The sequence below is a fragment of the Myotis nattereri genome (assembly GCF_964212035.1).
Source record: "Myotis nattereri genome assembly, chromosome: 11".
NCBI classification, from domain to species: Eukaryota; Metazoa; Chordata; class Mammalia; order Chiroptera; family Vespertilionidae; genus Myotis; species Myotis nattereri.
Genome location: NC_138086.1, coordinates 73,848,897 through 73,872,714, shown reverse-complemented (window position 1 = coordinate 73,872,714; position 23,818 = coordinate 73,848,897). Strand labels below are relative to the sequence as shown.

Here is a 23,818-nt window from a genome sequence, read left to right as displayed (position 1 = left end):
CTAAAAAAAAAAAAATCAAAGAATTTTACGAAAAGGGTTAAAAGTTTATAGCCATGAAACTCCAAAAAAATTGATGCCCACTAAAAACCACATCCCGGCCACTGTCATATCTGTACAATGTCATGGTTTTGTTGTGGTTGAGGCAATCATCTCTGAGTTAATAATTAGCTACTATCCAAATCAGTGTAATTTGTCTATTGTACATTAGATCACGTTTAAGAGAGGAAATACAAAATTTCATCTTTAGCAACTGATATTCAATGTTATAAACATTCATTTGTAATTCTCTAATGTAATAAAAATGAGTGGAAAAGTATGTTTTTTACCACTGTATGAAATCACAGGCATTCTTCACCCGGGTAAAATTAGGTGCTAATATAATCTACTTAATGCAGGTGAAAATTTATATTAAAAAGAAATGAACACAGTTTTTAAGGGAGAAGTTTCCTATTATGTTATTTGTAAACTATCTGCAAGTAGCACTTTCCATAAAGCCATTTTTAATTATTTTGTGGTTTGTTTTTTGGATCTGGAGTATGTGAATGTTATCTTAAATGAAAAGACTAAGTGAAGTTAGTCAAGATTTCTGTATTATGAAAAGTTATAATAATTATGATAAAATCAGTCAATAACCAAATCTCAGCACATTTATAACACTGTGAAATATTTTTATAATCTAATAAAATTTATACTAGTCATCAGCAGAACACTTTCAATTTACAAAGAATTTTTTATATCCTTTATTGAATTAGATCCTTTAAACAACACAGTATAGTATTAGTACACTGAACACTGGCGGTTGGTTCCCCAATGTCCATTTCCCCTTCCTCTGACAGAAAAAAAAAAAATAACCACACCTTTCTTTGCGGGAAATCACCTCTCTATAGTCATAGCCCTATGATTTGAGTGAAGTTAACCCCAACACTAGTGCCAGGAATTGCTTAAGGCAATCAGCCTACTCTTTCAGGCCTCATTAATAGGTTCAGGAATAGTCATTTAGCCCTGTGAAAATGTATGGAGACAAAGAAATGAAAGAACAGAACAAAACTCCAGAAAAAGAACTGAACAAAATGGAGACAAACAATCAACCAGATGTAGAGTTCAAAACATTGGCTATAAGGATTCTCAACAAACTTAGGGGAAGAGTAGATGAACTTAGAACTTCAACAATGCAATAGGAAACATAAAAACATAAAACATAAAAAGAACCAGTCAGAAATGAAGACTACATTACATGGAATCAAAAGTGGAGTAGATTCAGCAGAGAATCAAATCAAAGATTTAGAAGATGAGGAAGTAAAAACCAACCAAATAGAACAGCAAAAGAAAACAATTTAGGATAATATAAAGAGCCTCTGGGACAACTTCAAGCACACCAAAATTAGCAATGGGGGAGGGGGGGATAGATGGGGGTGACAGAGGGAGAAGAGAGTAAGGATTTGAAACCTATGTGAACAAAGAATGATAAAAAACTTCCCTAACTTGGTGAAGAATATAGACATACAAGTCCAGGAAGTGCAGAGAGTCCCAAACAACATGAACCCAGAGGTCCACACCAAGACACATCATACTTAAAATGCCAAAGGTTAAAGAAAAAGAGAAAATCTTAAAAACAATAAAAGAAAAGCAATCAGTTACCTATAAGGGAGCTCCCATAAGGCTGTCAGCTGACTTCTCAACAGGAATGTTGCAGGCCAGAAGAGAGTGGCAAGAAATATTCAAAGTGTTGAAAGACAAAGACCTATAACCAATATTACTCTACCCAACAAAGCTATCAGTTAGAAACAAAGGATGGATAAAGAGCTTCCCAAACAAGAAAAAGCTAAAAGACTTCAACATTACCAAATCAGTATTACAAAAAAATGTTAAAGGATCTTCTTTAAGAAGGAGGAAAAAAATAAAAAACACTAATAATAAAATGGCAATAAATACCTATCAGCAAATAAAGGGTGTCTCAAAATTCATGCAAGAAATAATTTTGAAAGAAAACACAGGTTTATAATTAAAAATTGTAAATTTTTTATTGATTCATAAAGTATATAGTATAGGGTTATGTATGGAATAGCATATCAGGTAAATGGCCTCCACAGCTTTGCTGGCACATAAGCACTCTTTTGTTGAAATTTTCCATGACTGTTTTGCATAAATGTGGCTGAATTTCGTTGATACAGCGCTCAATTTCCTCCTTCAAGGCATGGGTGGTCGTGGGCTTGTTGGCATAAACCTTAGACTTCAAAACCCCAAAGAAAAAAGTCCAACAGCGTTAAATCGCATGATCTGGGCGGCCAATTCTGATCACCAAAACGGGAAATTACATGACCAGGAAATGACTCATGCAGTAATTGAATTGTTTCTCGGGCTGTATGGCATATGGCACTGTGGAGGCCATTTACCCGATATGCTATTCCATACATAACCCTATACTGTATACTTTATGAATCAATAAAAAATTTACAATTTTTAATTATAAACCTGTGTCTCCTATCAAAATTACTTCTTGCGTGAATTTTGGGACACCCCTTACTCTAAATGCAAATGGATTAAATGTTCCAATCAAAAGTCGTATGAAGGCCGAATGGATAACAAAATAAGACCTCCGTAGATTTCACTTACATGTGGAATCTTAAAAACAAAATAAATGAACAAGCAGAACAGAAATGAACTCATAGATATAGAAAACATTTTGACAGTTACCAGATGGCAGGAGGGTTGAGGGAACAGGTAGAAAAGGTTGAAGGAATTAAGAAATACAAATTAGTAGTTACAGACTAGTCAGGAGATATAAAATCCCGCATAGGGAAGATAGTCAATACTACTGTAATAACTATGTATGGTATCAGATGGGTACTAGATATATCAGGGTGATCACTCATAAGTTATATAAATATCTAATCACTGGGTTATAAACCTGAAACTAATATTGTATATCAACTGTAATTAAAGAATAAAATATTAAAGCAAAAGTTTAAAAAAGAAATAGAAAAATACTGTTTACAATCTCCAATTGGTTGAATCTGGAGATATGAAACCCAGGGATATGGAGAGCAGACTGTATACTTATTGGGAAAAAAATACACGAATAAATAGACCCATGAAGTTCAAACCCATGTTGTTCAACAGCTAACTATATACAATGGAACATTTTTCAGCCAAAAAAAAAAAAAAAAGGAAAGTCTGCCGCTTTCGGCCATCATGGGATGAAGCTTGACGGTATTATGTTAAGTGAAATTAGTCAGACAGAGAAAGACAAATACCATATGATCTGACTTATATAACAGGGTATAGGGTATCAAAAACAAGCCTCACAGTTAACTAACTAACCAAGAATTAAAAATACTAACAAAACTTATAGTCTAAAATATTGATAGTTTCATATTAAACATGTTGCAGGCAGCAGCAGTTCCAGTTCCCCTTTTCGCCAACTTCGACCACAGGAGTGTAGCGGATGCCAATGGCTGGCCAGGCCTGCAACATCCTGTCCCCAGAAATAAAACCCGCAGAGAGAAAAGATGCCAGACACTGACACCCATGAAAGAGAGCATCAAAACCACCCGATGCGAAACTACGCATTGCCAGAATTCCTTAGTTCCCTTCTTTCCACGATTCCCCCTATAAAAGCCCTTTTGCCTACCCTGAGATATTAAGATGGTTATTAAAGCATAAGCCTGCTATCTTCTCAGGATGTTGGCACCGAAATAAATCACTTTCCTTTCATCAGCACCTGGGTCATGTGTTTGGCTTCATGGTGTCAGGCAAAAGAACCTGAGGGTTGTTTGGGCTGGTTTCACTTACATGTGTAATCTAAAATATTTTTTTTAATTAAAAAAAAAAATACCAAGCTCATAGATACAGAGAACAGATAGGTGGTTGCCTGAGGCAGGGGATGAGGTTGGGCAAAATGCGTAAAGGGGGTCAAAAGGTACAAACTTCCAGTTATAAATAAGTCATGAGGATGTAATATACAGCATGGTGATTATAGTTAATGTTACTGAATTGTATATTTGAAAGTTGCTAAGAGAGTGGATCTTAAAAGTTCCCATCACAAGAAAAAAATGTTGTAACTGTGGTGACAGATGTTAACTAAATATTGTGGTGATCATTTCACAGTATATACAAATATCAAATCATTATGTTGTCGATGTGAAACTAATATAATGTTACATGTCAATTATATCCCAATTTTTAAAAAGGTGGTTCATTAATTTTAAATGCACTAATAATCTTAGCAACCTCTGATTACGTTAGTTTGCTACAGCACAATAGGCTAAATCACTGCTACCATATTTGCCAAAAGCAAATCATATCAACAGTAGTTGTTTATCAAGTACCCTAACTCAATGGCTCTCTACCTTTTTCTAGCAAACCTAGGGGCCATGAGACATATCCATTGGTAACAACTGATCTCCCACTGATTTCAAAAGATTGGTTGAGTCTGCATTTGACAAATACTAACTGAGCTGGGCTGTGAGGATACCAATGAAAGCAAGAACAAATATTATTCCTGCAATCCTGGAACTTACAGTCTCAAGGAGTAACATGAACAATAAATATAGACACACACCCAAAAGGGCTGGTATATATGCATTAAGTTTGCCCTTACTGTTCCCTCACTTGAAACAACCCTAGCAGTGATTCCACCTGTATCCAACCCCACCCCCAGAAAAACCACAGAACCACAGACTTTGACATTGTAAATCACTGTGTTAGGTGCTGGAAGAGAATCAAACTCCACAATACTTTTTCCAAAGCTAATTAATTAATCATTAATATATATGTAAAGCAATCTAGGTAGAGATCAGGAGACTTAAGTAGAGTCCCAAATCCAGGCCCACCTACGAAATTTGTTAAGTACTGGAGCAAAATAAAAAATGTATGGCCTCTTGTTTAAAATGACTAAGAATTTCAAGACAATGACAACAAAACATTTAAACTAAGCCTAGGGCCCTCTGTGACTTAACTGGTCACACACCCATGAACTCTTCCAGGCATCCATACTTATTGGACATGCAACCATTAGCCAGTCACTTAACTAATTTCAGGTTCCTTACAGATGCAAAATTAAGGGAAGGAAAAAAAAACTTCAGCTTCTTCCCATAACTAACATTTGTGTTTCGCTGTTAAGGAGACAGATCATTTAGAGAGAGTTCTTTTACCATGTTATGTAATCATTAAAATTCTGACTGTGACTCAAAGCTAGTGTTGAAAACCCATACATAGTATTTCACTTTCACACACTTCTTTAATTTTGCCAAAGAGAAAAAAAAAATCTCCAAAGCAGTATTCTAAGTTTATTATTTTCCCATGTATGCCATTTAAATATGAAATACCCAACTGAGGTCTCTGTCTATAGAGTAATTTTCCTTACAGTAAAATGTTTACTTGTACAAATTAAATATTTTTTTGTATCCCTAAAAAATTACCTAGTCAGAATCAGCTTCACATATGGTACAGCAACTTGGTATGCTCTAGTTAAAAAGAGGCAAATGTCCATTTGAAAGAGAGTTAACACTTTTTTTAAAAAAATATATTTTATTGATTTTTTTACAGAGAGGAAGGGAGAGAGATAGTTAGAAACATCGATGAGAGAGAAACATCGATCAGCCACCTCCTGCACATCTCCTACTGGGGATGTGCCAGCAACCCAGGTACATGCCCTTGACCGGAATCGAACCTGGGACCTTTCAGTCCGCAGGCCGACACCCTGTCCACTGAGCCAAACTGGTTTCGGCGAGAGTTAATACTTTTATTCCTTTAGTTTAGTATTTAGCATAACATAACTGATAGCTATCTAAACCAGGGGTTCTTAATCTAGAGTCCATGGAAAGAATTCTGGGACCTAATTAACCTGAATGGAAAAAAATATATATTTCCTGGCTGGTGTTGCTCATTGGTGAGTGTCAACCCATGGACCAAGAGATCACCAGTTCAATTCTCCAGTCAGGGCACATGCCCAGGTTGCAGGCTCAGTCCCCAGTAGGGAGCATGCAGGAGGCAGCCATTCGATGTTTCTCTCTCATCAATTTTCTATCTCTCTATCCCACTCCCTAACATTCTCTCTAAAATCAATAAAAACATATTTTAAAATATTTTTAATAAAAGAAAAAAGCATATCTTTATTTTCATCAAACTCTAAACAAAATTTAGCATTTTCTTCAATTATGAATATAGGTAACAAATCAACAAACACAGGACAGGTACCATAGTAGTACCTATGACTTGATCACTAATAAATAATATACACATTTTCATACCATATTATAGTCATTGCATCTATTTTAAATGTTGTTTATGCTCAATACCTCAAATGACAATAGTTATTGGACTCAGTATTAGATCTTGTGGTTTAATGTAAATAGTATAACACATTAATGTATACAGTATGAATTATAAATGATACAGCAAAAATTTGTTTTTACATTGAAACAACTACATTTCAATATAATTGGCTTCCTTTGTACACCTACCTATATCATTTTATATATTTAAAAACATAATTCTGAGAAAATGTCTACAGGCTTCACCAGAATACCCAAAGGGTCCGAAGCACAAAGAAGGTGAAGAAATCTTGGTCAAAATAAGTTACAGAGCTCATCTATATATATAAAAGCCTAAGCGACCGACCAACTGACCGACTGAACAACCGAACGACCAGTTGGTAGATCACTATGACATGCACTGACCACCAGGGGGCAGACACTCAATGCAGGAGCTGCCCCCTGGTGGTCAGTGTGCTCCCACAGTCAACCTCCCATAGCCAGCAAACCTCCTGCGATCCCTCCTCCAGCCAACCAGCCCTGATAAGTCCCGATGGGCCGGCTGGCCAGCCTCCCACAGTCCCTCCCCACAGCCAGCCAACCTCCTGGGGCCCCTCCCCGCAGCCAACCTTCCACGGCCCCGATCAGCCCCAGTCGCCAGTCAAGCCAAGGGACCCCCCAACCGCGCAAAAATTCATGCACCGGGCCTCTAGTGTGACAATAAAATAGAAACACTTACACTCCTGTAATAGATCTATTACAATAAAAACCGTCTCTAAAATCTAGTTCAGTGGCAATGTATACATACAACAAAGTTTTTGAGGTTATTTTAATATGACAACAATTAAATACATCAAAACAAAACAGCTTTTTGTTTTTTTCTGTTTTGTTTTCTATTTTTTCAGATGTGATCACTGTATGTAGTATGAAAAAGTATAACCCAGATACATGCTTTTACTACATTATCTAAAATGTTATTTGGATTGGTACCTGAGATGACAGTAGGTTACAATCAATGAACAGTCCTTTTCCAGTTTTATATCTTTGTATCAATCCGGCCATAATGGCTCCATATGCATACAGGCCAGTGGCAAGATCAGTCATGGCCACTCCTGGACGAACTGGATCTCCGTCCTGATTTAAGAGTTGGGTTGAGAAAAACAGAGACAATTGAGAATTAAAACCATCATGATTTCTCAAGTATTCTAAGGTGAAATAGAAGAAAAAATTGTATATGCAAACACACACTAAAGAAATACAACAAACTACTATAGATATCTGTTGGTGGTAAGAATATATTTATATATTTTTTTAAATATTTTTTTATTGATTTTTTACAGAGAGGAAGGGAGAGAGATAGAGAGTTAGAAACATCGATGAGAGAGAAACATCGATCAGCTGCCTCCTGCACATCTCCCACCGGGGATGTGCCCGCAACCCAGGTACATGCCCTTGACCAGAATCGAACCCAGGACCCCTCAGTCCGCAGGACGACGCTCTATCCAGTGAGCCAAACCGGTTTTGGCAGAATATATTTATATTTACTGTATATTTGCTGAATTTCTTGCCCTCTCCCCTACCAACCAAAGCCAAACCAAATAAAATAAAATTTGTAAACATGTCTTAAGTTCTTTTTAATATTTTTTACCTTGTTTATATTTTACTAAATTTTAATTCTAAAAATTGTTAGTAGAATGACTTATTTATTTTTTTATAGTCTCTTAGAAACCGCTTTAAATGTATTTATGTCTTTTAATACATTAACAAAACTCTTTTGTAAGAACAATCTTTGGTGATTTTCCTGTAAAACTAAGGCATAAGAAAAGGAAAATATTACTCAAGACTTACGATATACAATTACAGTGGAAGGAAAAATTATAAAATAAAATATTAAGAGTCTTCCCAATTACTCACTTTTCATATTCATTCATGTGTTTCTCCACGGTCATTATTATCAATGTTATTTTCTTATACTCCTTCATTCCCCTATCTATCCATGTATTCAAAAACTCATTAAAAGTAAAGCCTGAACATTACTTAGAAAAATACTGAAATCTGAATAAAGTGTGGAGTTTAGTTAATAATTTTGTACCAGTGTTAATTTCTTAGTTCTGATCATTCATTGTACTATGGTTTTATAGTGTTAATATTACAAAATGGTGAAGGATATACAGTATAGGGTAATGATGAAGGTTATGAATTAAGAGTATTGGAATCTTCTGTATCATTTTTGTAACTTTTCTGTAAGTATAAAACTTTTAAAAATAAAAATGTTGAAAAGTAAAACCTGAATTATTTCTTTAAAAATAAAATATGACAATTTTGAGATGGCAGAAATCTTATAGTGTTTTTTATTTTTAAAAAATAATAGCAGCTAGTCCACCTGGAGTGGCTCAGTTGGTTGAGTGTTGCCCTGTGCAACGAAAGGTTGCCAGTTCGATTCATGGTCAGAGCACATACTTGGGTTGAGGCTTGGCTCCCGACTGGGGCACATTCAGAACGCAACTGATCAATGTTTCTCTCTCACATAGATGTTTGTCTCTATATATCTATCTTTCTCTATTTATCTTACTCTCTTTCTCTCTCTCTCTCCCTTCCTCTCTCTAAAGCATGTCCTTGGGTAAAGATAAAAAATAATAATGATAATAATGCAAGCTGGAAAATAAGAGGAAAAAAACAGGAGAGAAAATACTTGTAAAGTTTTTGTTTCCTTTGTATCACAATATCCTAAATTATAAAATTAAGAATTTTAAAAAGATTATTTTCCAGACACAATTTAAGACTATTTAACATTTTCATTCATTTTCCCATGTCTGTTTCCCTACTTTGTCTGCCCAATGAAATAGGTTGTAGAAAAGAAAGGAAAGGAGGGAGAAAGAATGAAAAGTCATCTGTTTTCTAAGTTATCTATAATAATAAAAGCATAATATGCTAATTAGACCGGACGACCTTCCAGACGAAGCTGCAGCAGAGACAGCCTTGCCGCGGGAGGGGGCCAAGACAGAGATGGCCACCACGGCAGGCGGGGGCCAAGCCCCTTGCACAAATTTCGTGCATCGGGCCTCTAGTTATTTATAATCTTGTTTTGGTTTTTAAAAGATGTATGCAATAAAATGTAATAAATTCTGGCAGATAATTCAATTAGGAGTCATGAATTTGAAAAGTCACCAAGCGTTTTTCTCCTTAGACTTATTACTCAGCCTAATTACTTATAAAACAACAAAAATGTTAAAACTTTCTTTTTTAAGTAGTTTCATTTTCAAAATAAATAATTATTCTTGCCGGAACCGGTTTGGCTCAGTGGATAGAGCGTCGGCCTGCGGACTGAAGGGTCCCGGGTTCGATTCCGGTCAAGGACATGTACCTGGGTTGCGGGCACATCCCCAGTAGGAGATGTGCAGGAGGCAGCTGATCGATGTTTCTCTCTCATCGATGTTTCTAACTCTCTATCTCTCTCCCTTCCTCTCTGTAAAAAATCAATAAAATATATTTTAAAAAAATAAAAAAAATAAAAAAAATAAATAAATAAATAAATAATTATTCTTAAATGTATCTGTGTCTATAAGTCATACATTTATTTCGTACTGAGTCATTCATTATACTACTGTAATCTACAGAAAATATTGTTTTTACCTGGGAGCACATTCATTTTTTTAATGACCTATTTTCTGAAATATGAATTCTTCCACCATTTGCTAACTTCAATACTTTTGGAAAAGTCCTGGCCTTTCTTAGTTTTTTCTCAATTATTCAATGAGGGTAATGATAAAATCTACCTCACTGGTAGATATGAGAATTAAATAACAAAAGATGCATCAAAGCACTTTATGAATATAAAAGGCTACAAAAATGGGACTTTTTAAAAGACTCTTGGTGTGATGCTAGGAGACTCATAAAATAATTTGGCAATAGTTCAGAGGGGGAGAGAGAAGATGAGAACCTCAATCAAGGACAGAGAAAGGAGGATGGATGGATTGAAGAGATACTTAGAAATTTGAATTCTTAGACTTTGATTATTGGCTGAGTAGAGTAGGAATTAAAAATGAAATTAGCCCTGACTGGTTTGTCTCAGTGGATAGAGTGTCGGCCAGCAGACTCAAGGGCCCCAGGTTCAATTCCGGTCAAGGGCATGTACCTTGGTTGCGGGTTCATTCCCAGTGGGGAGTGCGCAGGAGGCAGCTGATAGATGTTTCTCTCTCATCGATGTTTCTAACTCTCTATCCCTCTCCCTTCCTCTCTGTAAAAAATCAATAAAATATATTTAAAAAATGAAATTAATTTGGAAAAACAATCAACAGAAAATTAAGTTTCCAAGGTAATATTTTGATTATGAAAACCACTGTAAGTATTATTTACAGTCCTGATTAGTAGGAAAAACTTATTTAGAAGTACAAAGAACAACATGGAGAACAAAAAGTGGCACGTTCATATCAAATGAGGATTTTAGTGCACATGAACAGTCACCACAGTCTCTGCCGTCACAGTTCAGAAGAACAAACTCTGAAATTATTACAGTATATGAATCTTCTATTCTAAACACACACTCTACTCAAATTACTCACTGAAGTTAAAATTATGCTTTTAACACAGTCACAAAATTAATTTTCATAAAGTATTCTTTCCCTTACATGAAGGAAATCCCACTTAATAGTTGAAACACTGAACCGAGAGCTATAGAATCCACTCCTAAGCAGCTTCACTTCCTTGCCTATAAATAGGCATTTGAATTAGACTTCAGCGTGGTTTTTTCATATAATTCAGGTGATGCCTCTACCATCAGTTCACAACTTTATCACTACCAATTAAAAATATATATTTTTCCGCCTGGCCAGTGTGGCTCAGTGGTTGAGCATCAACCTGTGAACCAGGAGGTCATGGTTCAATTCGCAGTCAGGGCACATGTCCAGGCTGCAGGCTCAATCCCGGGTGTGGGGTGTGCAGGAGGCAACTGATTGTGATCCTTTCTCATTATTGATGTTTCTATCTCTCTCCCTCTTCCTTCCTCTCTAAAATCAATAAAAATATTTTAAAATAAAAATAAAAATGTATTTTTCCCTATTTTACAGAAGTGAAAACTGAAGTCAGACAACTTATCTAATGTTACACTGAATGACAAAATGAAAGTTCAAATTCTGGTTTTCCGATTCCCAAGACTGTTCAATGAAGACATGAAATAGGTCATCAATGAAGATAATAAAGATAATGACAGGAACTGGACTTAACAAAAAGACTGTGAGGGTTAAAGTTCCCAGATAACATATCAGGGGAGAGACAAGCCCAGGATGACTGAAGCTGAGTCTGGAAAAGAGAGGGTCTGTGCGCAGATTTTAGAAGTGGAGTGAGTGTTGGCATACGGTTGTAAAACCATAGACTAGATGTGAGGTTGGAGAGCAAGAAGCCTGTGACACTGTCCCTACCCTAGAAGTTGCAGGTTTAATAACCAAGTATGAGCATCCTCCAAATGAGAGGAATTTGAAGTAAGTAAATATTATCCATGCATAATCTGGATATTTCAAAACAATGTGTCCAATGTACACTCCCTTTCGATATTGGTATTCATGTATACTTAAAAGTCCTTTCTTGTCCTATTGATAGTGTTGTAATTAACCTAATCCTATATAATAAAAGCCCAACAACCTAACAGTGGAATGACCAGAACGACCGGTTGACCAGCTGCTATCACATGCACTGACCACTAGGGGGCAGATACTAAACACAGGAGCTGTCCCCTGGTGGTCAGTGCGCTACCGCAGTGGGAGCTCTGCTCAGCTGACTGGGATGAGCGGCTGCTCTCGCTGCAAACCCCGGGGCCGACAGGGAGAAACCTAAACTGCAATCCTCCCCTCCTCACCCCAGGCTCCTCCTCCTCATTCCCTGTAGCCTCCTCCGAACGCCCACAGGCAGTACAGCGCCGCTGCTGAGTTCACAGAGCTGACACCGAAGGCTGGGAGGCGGGTTCATGGCCACCTTGGGACTGAGGCCTACTCTGCCACCTCTCAGTGCTACTGTCCCTGGGCCCGGCCCCAACCAGGTCCCTGGAGAGGCGAGTGCTCTCGCTCTACAGAAGATGCCAGACCAGGGAGCAGCCGCTCAGAGGGCGGGTCCACAGCCACTCAGCTGACTGGGTTCAGCAGCACTCCCACAGCTGGCCGATCACTGCAGGCCACACCCCCCACCAGTGCACGAATCCCATGCACCAGGCCTCTAGTTATTAATAACAGGAAAGGAGCAAAGAGAAGGCCAAATAGTATAGGCATGTCATTTAGGCAGCTTCACCAGGAAGCTAAAGCTTTACACTCCCCAGGAACCAGTAGTGTATTCCCCACAGATTCCTGGGGGAAGGGACTGGACATTTTGGGGAGAGGGAGATAGACCCATGCCCAAGAAAGTTGGGGGGACTAGCAAAGATGCTTGCTGTCAGCAACACCTGTGAACATAGGTCATTGGCCAGAATGGGCGTGGCCACAGCAAATGTGCAAAGATTTGAGATATTTAATCCCCTAAACAAGGAGTTTGAGCTCTTGGTTCTTCTCGGCACACTTGGCTCCTGGCTTAGGCTTAGCTTCCTGCGTTCAACCACAGGACCCACCCCAGGGGCACCCCCACCACAATGGACTAATGGGCTGCAAACAGTCAAATGTTGAACTGGACCTGGCTGCAACATGGAACGGAAACGCTGGACAGACTTTGCTTCTAGCTCTACTGGATCCCCAGCTGCACTTCTTCCAAGTCTGGATTAAGGGAAATGGGGCTTTGAAAACCCTGGGATGTAAACAAATAAAAATCACTCATCCTCCTGTGGGAGTCTCAGAAAATTATTTTCCTCAAGATATCGTAAGAACACCACCTCCAACACTCAGTGGGGAAAGGGATACCCCTCTTTCACCAATAACAAATTCAACATTTAAATAAGCTGAGTGCTGGGGTGGTGTGTCCTTATGGTATCTCGAGAAAAGGTGTACTAAAGGAGCCACAGTAATCCTTCACCTACCTCAGTTGTTTTTGTGTTAAATTTTGTGTTTAATTTTTGAATATACAAATTTAAAAATCCAAGATCCTTTCACATATTCACAATTGAGTTCAGTGCTTTTAAATAAGACCACTCACAATCATGCCTTATACATAAAAGAACTTTAATAAGATAAGAGTAAAGAGCGAGATATCCATCCTCTATTCTCACAAGGGATAGAAAGAAAATCAGTGCACTTGAATATTTTAAGGAAAGGCCATACACATTTTTTCTAAGACTGGTGAAAATAAAACACAGAAGAATACAAAAGACCTTATACTTAAAGTAACTAAAATCCTAGTGCCTGCTTTAAAATTAATAGAAAGAAGTAGACGGTAAAAAAAAAAAAAAGAAGAAGAAGACGACAAAGGCACTCTGCCTATTTATCCTAACACTACAGCAACGCTTTCTGAAGAATTAACTGAAGCAAGTAATTCAGGGAAGAAACACCTACTGGAAACAGTGTTTTAAGACTATCAATCTATTTTGTTTGGGAAATGAATGTCTTTTAGTATTTCTATTTACTAGGCTTTCACACCTTTTTTGTTAACTTTAATTACTTTCTTATTATTTTCCCCAAGTGTGCATTTTCTAAGAGTCTGCTCTAACCAAGCACATTTTGGCCACCTATATACCTTTTAGGAACTTCTCTACCTGTCATCAATGAAGAAGGATTACTATGAAATCAAATAACTTTTTCACTGTCAGAATCTAATACACATAACAATCAACACAACTACACCTCAGGCATTATTAATAAGTTTTAAAATAAATAACAACTTACATTATTCCAGAGGGAAAAAGAAACCCTCCACTAAGTACACATGCCAAGTGAAGGCACTCTGTAGAAATGGACATCTGTGCACCAGTCTAGTCAGCCATTCTACTTAACAGAAATACTATTCCTAAATTGCATGAAGGTGAAAGGGCGAGGGCTACGCCCTCCATCTTGCCCCGAATCCTCCATTTTGGGGCAGAGCCATGTGCTCAGCAAAGAGCTCCTTTCCGGAAGAAGCCCAAGCCTCTGCTAGCCACACCTAGGATTTCTTTAAACTAACCAATGATAATCAAGGGAAGTGTGTGCCATAGATACGACCACATCCTGTGTAACGAGGCACCGACTTGGGTCTGGCCAATTGGCAGGGCCCACAGTCCTCTCTCCTCCCCTTACTATAAAACCCCTCTCCCCACAGAGCGGGGTCTCTCTGCCACTTGCTGCTACGTCAGTAAGGAGGGTAGGGGAGCCAAGCCCGTGTTTGAATAAAAGACTCTTTGCTTTTGCATCGGACACGGCTGGCTCCCTGGTGTGGTCTCTTGGGGATCCTGAAATCTGGGCATAACAGAAGGTGCTTATGTTGAACCTGAAGGACATAATACATATGCAACATGTGTTTACACTCTATTGCTTCTTGCTAAAAAGAGTGTTATTTTCTATGAGGCCATATTCACATCTAGGGCATATAGATAATTTTAGTAAGTCATTCGCTTTCCTTGGATTCTTTCTAAAATTAACTCAAGTTTAATGGGTTAGTAAAGACTGAAAATCCTTTTGGAACACCTGGTGAAAAATTATGAATAATCTTAAGAAGGATACCTACCTCAGGCCCTGTGATGTGCATCAGACCAGAGACAGCAGAGGCCACAGCATCATAACCAGCTCGCTGAGACAGTGGACCTGTCTGGCCGTACCCTAACACAATGAGAACGGACACATTCAGCACCACGAAAGGAGAGCAGTAGTACAATGGTGTGTTTAAAACCATTTGTATGCAGAAATCCTGCAGCATCCTGTTACTATTACCATCAACACAATCCCTTGAAGAAGGCAGTAAAAACTAATCATGGTGTTGTACCCCAGAAGGTAGCAAACTGGTGACTATACACCTGCACGAATGTTTTAGTCAAGTCTAGTCTGAAGAGTGTTTTCAAATCTTTTTATTTAGAACATTTAAAAATCAGAAGTTAGCACAAAAAATAAAAATTGCTGGCATTGCCAGAAACCAATTCCAGCATGTTCAGCAGGGCTGAATCATCTGGAGTGGCAAGGGCATTTCCCCAAACCTGAATAGGATGCATTAAATTGATTTCTTGGCTGCCAGACAGCTAAAGGGCATCTTAATCTACATGTTATTGCCTCCTACTGGCCAAACACCTGAACAGCCGTAGGCTAATTCCCCCATTCTCACAATGGACTCTGTACCAAACCCTGACCCTTTGAAGTGTATATCTCTGCCCCTCCTCAGGACAAGTTGTGTTAATAAAAAGCATGGGGTCCTGGGACAGGAAACCTTAGAATTCAGAACTTAGATCTTAGTTTCCTTTAAGCCAGCAGTTCTCAACCTGTGGGTCGTGACCCCTTTCACAGGGGTCACCTCAGACCATCGGAAAACACATAAATAATTACATATTGTTTTTGTGATTAATCACTATGCTTTAATTATGTTCAATTTGTAACAATGAAATTGGGGGTCACCACAACATGAGGAACTGTATTAAAGGGTCGCGGCATTAGGAAGGTTGAGAACCACAGCTTTAAGCTAAGCTCCTCTGACCCCCACATGCCTTTCAAAATTATCTTTCGTTTCTGGACTCCTATTTAATCTACGCACAGCCTTCTCCAGATTGCTGAACCCTTCTTAATAATGCTGGAACAAGAACCCCTGCAGGCATTTTTTGAAAAATCAGAAAATAAAAACTAGGCCCACGTTCTCACATGGCAAGAATAAGAGTTAAATAATAGCTCTTCCCTTTTACACAGGGCATAAATTCTCCAATTTGCCAGTCTCCACCACTCAGTCCTTTAATATGCCTCAGCCTGTTTCATTCATTTAACTTACCTTCCAGACTCCAACAAGTATTTGCTATTCTTGTTCTATGCAAAACAATATACAAAGTGGAAAAAAAATGTCTCCCTAGGTTCTGTTTGCATATTATCTCAAGTATACAAAAAATGTATAAATGATTAAAAATCTGAGCATGAATAAAATGATAACATCTCCTAACAGTGATTTATAGGTTACAAAGAGACTGAAAAGGTATCACTTTTTTTTTTTTTGCCATCAGCTAAAACACAAAAAATATTTTATCCTGCTCTCCTCAGTCCTTGTGCTTACTGTGGAATAACAAAGGTTATATTCGGAGATACATGAATCTGTTTCCAAATCCCATGTGTCAATCAGAAAGTGGCCAGATGAAGAACCTTTCATAGCCATCAGCTCTTGGCTGAAATTCCTTGCATACTCTACTTCAGAAAGATCAGGAAAGAAGTGTCTCGAGGTCCTTGCTTGCTTCTCTAGCCACCTGGAACACGCTCCCTCTTTCAGTCCTTACATCCACATAACTCTCTCCCTCGCATCCTCCAAGTCAGCACTCAAACAATTTCTTACCAAAGGGACCTTCCCTAGCGAACGTTAATGAAAGAACACTCTTACTTCTCACTCTTTATCACCCTTACCTGATTATATTTGTCTTGATAGCCCTTATCACCACAAGATATATAACATATTTTTTATTGATTTATTTTGTCTCCTCCCTACTAAAATGTATATAGGATTTTTTCTATTCAACTCACTGTTGTATGCCCAGCATCTAGAATAGAATCCAATAATACTTATTGCATGAATGAATGAATGACTGCTGGTTATATAAAAGATATTATTTCCAAAACACAAATAATCCATAAAAAGTAAATTAATAAAGAAAACAACAGGGTTTTTTTCTATATTGTTTTGTTTTGTAATTGACCAAATGGAAACATAGAAGGTCATTTTCCTTCTCTCCTGGACACACTGAATGTACAGCTACACGTGGAGCTTCACTCTGAGAGAAATCCACAAACCAGTTGAATGATTCCTAAATATTGGACAGGAGAGAATACCCACATCAAAATTGGTAGGAAAGGCTGAGACATACTCTTGTCATAAGTTCCACTCTAGGCACAGTGATAAACAATTAGGATGGAACCCCGAACTCCCAGCTTCTCCCTGAGGAGCAAAGGGTTTCAACAGCACAGTAAATGCCCCAATTTTTAAATTCCCACCTGAGGGGTGGGCCCCCAAACAAGTAGCTCTGATAGCTAGCAGAGTTCAGGCCCACAGACTTGTAGCAAACAAAGAAGTTGTTGATGCACAGGAACCCTAACCATAGCTAACCCTGCAGGGCTCAGAACAGACAAAAAAAAGTCTGCCTCCTGGTCCCTCCTTCCCTGGAAAGAGTGTAACTGCATACTTTATAAGATGCTACCTGAGGTCCTAGTAATTAATACACTTGTAGAGGCTGACTGTGATCCCACCTGAAACCAAAAAGAACCAGTGGGCACATCCCCCACTTTCTCCCTCCAGCTAACTCCAACAATAAAACCAACTCACCAGACTCTCTGGAAGGAACTTCTACTAGTGTACTTGTCTCATGCCTCAACTTTTGCAGCTACTTCTTGAGGGATGGGCCCCTGGATCACCTGGCTAGACTGCCAGCCAAGATTTCATGGGTCCCACAGGACTGTAGTAAACAAACAGGCAGGGTTTTTTAAAGGCTAAGGAGCACCCCCCACAGCTATATGCCCAGGCTCAAAGCAGAAGGGTTGCAAGCTTTCACAGTTGTTGCCTGGGGCCCAGCTTCTAATCAGCCTGCATCTAGGTGCTGACAGCAACCATTCCCTTTAGGACATTAATGGGTCTTCTCACACCCTCAACTACTGAGAGGCAACAAAGAGAGTGTCTTGGGCAATTACACAGGCTTCAGAGGCACCCAGGAGCTCAGGCTGGGCTCATCCATAAGATTCATCTCCTACACAAGATCTGTCTGTAAAGACTGAAAGAGGTAGCTGTTTTAGCTAATATGTGAAAACCAACACAGAAAGTCAAGGAAGATGAAGAAACAAGGCAAAAACATATAGTAGATACACAGAAGATAAAGAGACAGAAATCTAAACATACAACTACAGAAAATCATCAAATCACAAAGAAAAACATAGAGAAAAGAAATTACAAAACAACCAGAAAACAATTAAAATGATAATAGTAAGTCCATGATTGCTATCAATAATCACTGTAAATGTAAATGAAAAAATTCTCCCATCAAGACACTGAATATCTGAATGGATAAAACAAACAAGACCCAACTACATGCTTCCTACAAGAAACTCACTTTAGCTTTAAGGACACAGATTGAAAGTGAAGTGATAAAAAATATATATTCCATGCAAATGGCAACCAAAACAAAGCAGGGGTAGCTATACTTATCAGATAAAATATACTTTAAGATAAAGATGGTCATTATATAATAATAAAGGGGTCAATCTAACAAGAAGACATAACATTTATAACTTTTTAAGCACACAACATAGAAGCATGTAAATATATAAAACAAATATTAACAGAAATGCAGGGGAAAATACAGCAATACAATAATAGTAGGGGACTATAATATTCCACTTTCAATAATGGCTAGATCATCCAAGACATAATATCAATAAGAAAATATTGCTGTCAAACCTCAGATGGAAGGCAGTAGAGGGTGGGCAGGTGGGAAGAAATGAACCAATGAACTTGTATGCATATAAGCATAACCAATGGACACAGACAATAGGGGGGTGAAGGCCTGGGCTGGGAGAGGTCAAAGCGGGGAAAGGGGGACATATGTAATACTTTCAACAATAAAGAATTAATTTTTAAAAAAGAAAAGAAAATAGTGGACTTAAACTACACATTTAACCAGATGTATCAATACTTTTTAAACTCTTCCAAAAATAGACAAGAGCCCTAACCGGTTTGGCTCAGTGGATAGAGCGTCAGCCAGAGGACTCAAGGGTCCCAGGTTCAATTCCGGTCAAGGGCATATACCTTGGTTGCGGGCACATCCCCAGTGGGGAGTGTGCAGGAGGCAGCTGACTGATGTTTCTCTCATATCGATGTTTCTAACTCTCTATCCCTCTCCCTTCCTCTCTGTAAAAAATCAATAAAATATATTTTTTTTAAAAATAGACAAGAAAGGACATAGAAGAAAACCAAGATGGCGGCAAAGGTAAACACCGGAGTTTGCTGCCTCGAACAACCACATCAAAAATACAACTAAAAGACGGAACGGACATCATCCAGAACCACAGGAAGGCTGGCTGAGTGGAAGTTCTACAACTAGGAGGAAAGAGAAAAAAATACCGAGACTCAGAGGAGGCGCAGTGCTGAAGTAAAATACTAAGGTGCGGAGGTGCATGCGGAGCGGGCTGGCGGCTGAGGGCGCGGTTGTCGTTTTCAATTGGGAGGAAGTCTCAGGCTCTGAACTCCAGTTCCGGGGAGTCTCTAGGGATCCAGACTCATACGGGAGAAGCAGGACTGTCTGGCTTCGGTCAGAGCGAGTGCAGCTTTCTCTCCAAGGGGCTTGCAGCGATTAGAAAAGCAAAATGAGATATGAAGGGGGCATGAAGGGAATAAAGTACAAGTCAACAGTCTCCATGCAGAAATGAGCGTCAAGCGTGAGGAGTGAATTTATATTCCAGGACAGCTAGTTCACAGCTGAAAGGGCACCCTAGACCATGCTGCCAGCCTTGAAGCCCTGGTATCCCCAGCATAAAACAGGCCTCCAGGAGCAGAGAGAAACTCCGCCATAAGGCAGGAACACTGTGTGTGTGTGTGTGTGTGTGTGTGTGTGTGCGCGCGTGCGCGCGTTCTCTTTAAAACCTGTTATCCCAACAGTAAGGCAAGAGACAGAATTAAGGGTCAGTCTGCTCCAGCTAGGGAAATCAGGTGTTCAGGCTTCTGGCCATCAGCCCAACCCATCATATGAGACAAACAGAAGCCCTCACCATCACAACTCTAAATGGACTCTTCCAAACAAAGCCTGCAGGAAAACACACACAGAAAACACACAGCTTGCTAAGTAAAGGTGCACTGCAGTGCTTGCCTTACGATGCAAGTTCTAACTTCCAAATATTTCTATTAAAGAGAAAAATAAACAGTTACTCTTGTGGAGGCAGGGAGTATGGCATGAAGAATAAGAGGATGAGTTTTAGGAATAAAAACATTTGGATTCAAATTACAGCTCTGCCAACGACTGTATTTTTGACAATTCCTTTAACCTCCCTGAGCCTCTGTGTCCACAATAGTCACATTTATCTCATAGATTTATTATGAGAATTCAATTTGATAAAACAGTATAAACAAAATACACTTTACTATGAGAGCTAAATATACTTAGCTAATAAATTTTCATTGATTAATATGCTAATAATATAGTAGCTTGCCCTTTCCACAAAATATTGAGAAAAACAAAAACTGCCTTGAGGTACGATGAAATGATGAGAATAAATAGTTTAAGTGTTGTTGTAATTATGTTGTTTAATAACCCATTAAAATGGAAAGTTTTTGTACTTGTTCATTTTAGAAAAGAAGATAATAATAAAATATATTTACATATTTTTGTACTATGAATCAAAAATTATTCTATCTTTTTGCATTATACTTACCTTAACTACCAGTACTATCAACATATATTTATGACAAGAAATAGAAAATTTTAAAGCAGAGTACTGACATTATCAAAATGGTAGTTTGCAAAGATCACTCTGTTGGCAATGTGAGGACTGAATTATTTATTAATAATTTAATAAAGAGCTGAAAAAATGGTAAGCATGGGAGCCAGATAGTTCTTTTTTAATTGTAAACTTTACAATTCCAAAAACAACTATAATCAAAATTAAAGAGTAAAAATTTAAGCATGTCAGTTCTATTTTATAATCAAGTAAGAAGATAAGGAAAACTAAAGAGGTTATGGAAAATTAGAGAGAAACACCTCTCCCTCTCCCCTCTCCCCTCTCCTCTCTCCCCTGCTATATACCCCTCTCCTCTCTCCCTTTCCTTCTCCCTCTCCCTTCTCCTTCCCTAACTCCTTCTCTCTCTCCTGCCTCTTCCTTATCGATTCTCCCCCTTCTCTTTCTCTCTCTCTCTCTCTCTCTCTCTCTCCTTCCTCCCCAACCCCATTCCAATCCCTCAGGTGCTCACATTCATTTTAAGGAGCAACCTCGCCATCTTGTGGTTTCTATGAACATTTAATACAGAGCAAAACTTGCATTTCCGGACTTTATAAGTAAAAATGCAAGGGGAGGAAGCTAAAGGGAAAAGATATTTTATCTTTTTTTAATATATCTTTATTAATTTCAGAGAGAGAGATAGAAACATCAATGATGAGAGAGAATCATTGATTGGCTGCCTCCTATATGCCCCACACTGAGGATCAAGCCCACAACCTGGGCATGTGCCCTGACCAGGAATCAAACGATGACCTCCTGGTTCATTGGTTGATGCTCAACCACTGAGCCATGCCAGCCAGACAAAGATATTTTATCTTTTCATTTGCCTGAAGACCAGATGATGTGGCCTGCCCACTTCTGGTTTCACTCATTTTTCTTGTGTCTACCTGGGTTGTCTCCTTAACTTATGAGCTATTAAAAAGCAAATGCTTCATTGGTGTTTTTGTTTTCTATACCGCCTATGACACCTCCTCCCACAGCTCTCAACACTCTGCCTATCATAGGTTAATCTTTTAGAGGTCAAAGGTCCCTCTGACAAACTGGTAAGAAGCTATAAATTCTTCCTAGAAAAAAAGTAATGGAACATGCTTACACTCCTATAACCCCATTCATGAACCCATAGCTAAAAAACTGGTTAAAGACCCTCAGTTGGTAATCACTGCTTGTTTTCTATCTTCTCCAGGCCCACAGCACCTAGATTATCAGCACAATTCGCCTGCGGGGGATCAATTCAAGGACACCTTTGAGACTTCCATCCAACTAGGAGCTTCAGAATGGGGCTTCGGCCCAAAAATAGGAGGACAAAATAAGTAAGGTTCCATCTAGACTATTTCATTAGCCTCCTGCTCTACCTCATACTTGCCTCTTCTGATCACAGTGATCTTCCTAAAACGTAAATCAGAGTGCACTACTTTCCTGCCTAAAGCTTTCTAGGGGCTTTTCCAAGTCACCTAGAGTAAATCTGAACTACTTATTCCTGTCTTAGAGTCCTTCATGACTTATCCCAACAGCTTATCCCTTCCTGAGGCATTTGCACTACCTAGAATGTTTTTTTTTCTTCTACTCTTCACATGGCTGGCTACTACTGATCTTAAATATATCATCCACAAAGAGGCCTTCCTGCCCGCCCAATTGAAAATAAACTCCTGGACAACCAAGATGGCGGCATAGGTTAACGCCGGAGTTTGCTGCTTTGAACAACTACTTCAAAAGTGAAACCAAAAAACGGAAGGGACATCACCCAGAACCACAGGAACGCTGGCTGAGTGGAAGTCCTACAACTAGGAGGAAAGAGAAACGCATACGGACACTCAGAGGAGGCGCAGTGCTGAAGTCAAATTCTGAGGTGCGGAGTGCTCGGAGCGGGCTGGCGGCGAAGGGCACGGTTGGCATTTTCAATCGGGAGGGAGTCGCAGACTCTGAGCTCCAGATACAGGCGAGTCTTTAGGGACCCAGACTCAAACGGGAGAAGCGGGACTGTCTGGCTTCGGTCAGAGTGAGTGCAGCTTTCTCTCCGAGGTTTGCAGCGGGTGCTGGGACTCAGAGAGGCAGAGCCCCTGGGGACAGGACTGAGAGCCGCCATAACTGCTCTCTCCGGCCCACCCTGTTGATCCTGTGCGACCCACCCCGCCCAAGCCCTGCACAGAGGCATTTGCTGGATAGCCTCAGGCAAAGGCTAGATTAGCACCTCCCTAGAGGACAGAAGTTCTCTCACTGCAGAAACAGCTGATTCTCATAGCCACTTGGCCTGGAGGTCAAACCCTCCCTGGTATTAACTACAAGACTGCACACAAAGACCACTAGGGGGTGCACCAAGGAAGCATAACAAAATGCGGAGACAAAGAAACAGGACAAAATTGTCAATGGAAGATATAGAGTTCAGAACCACACTTTTAAGGTCTCTCAAGAACTGTTTAGAAGCCGCCGATAAACTTAATGAGATCTACAAGAAAACTAATGAGACCCTCGATGTTATATTGGGGAACCAACTAGAAATTAAGCATACACGGACTGAAATAACGAATATTATACAGACTCCCGACAGCAGACCAGAGGAGCGCAAGAATCAAGTCAATGATTTGAAATGCGAGGAAGCAAAAAGCACCCAACCAGAAAAGCAAAATGAAAAAAGAATCCAAAAATGCGAGGATAGTGTAAGGAGCCTCTGGGACAGCTTCAGGCGTACCAACATCAGAATTATAGAGGTGCCAGAAGATGAGAGAGAGCAAGATATTGAAAACCTATTTGAAGAAATAATGACAGAAAACTTCCCCCACCTGGTGAAAGAAATGGACTTACAGGTCCAAGAAGCGCGGAGAACCCCAAACAAAAGGAATCCAAAGAGGACCACACCAAGACACATCATCATTAAAATGCCAAGAGCAAAAGATAAAGAGAGAATCTTAAAAACAGCAAGAGAAAGAAACTCAGTTACCTACAAGGGAATACCCATACGACTGTCAGCTGATTTCTCAACAGAAACTTTGCAGGCCAGAAGGGAGTGGCAAGAAATATTCAAAGTGATGAATACCA

The 23,818-nt window shown here is 39.1% G+C and overlaps 1 protein-coding gene across 3 annotated transcripts in view; it reads right to left on the bottom strand.

Moving 5' to 3' along the window:
- Positions 1-23,818, bottom strand: part of SUGCT (succinyl-CoA:glutarate-CoA transferase) — a 554,158-nt gene that overhangs the window by 491,233 nt on the left and 39,107 nt on the right. For 2 of the 3 annotated variants that reach the window (XM_081101832.1, XM_081101833.1), the window contains exons 7-8: positions 14,862-14,953; positions 7,245-7,388 (exon numbers count right to left, since the gene is read on the bottom strand). In XM_081101832.1, coding sequence (XP_080957958.1) covers positions 7,245-7,388; positions 14,862-14,953 — 236 coding nt within the window. Of the gene's footprint in view, positions 1-7,244; positions 7,389-14,861; positions 14,954-19,418; positions 19,638-23,818 lie in introns of all 3 variants that reach the window. The other variant, XM_081101831.1, reaches the window with a different exon arrangement.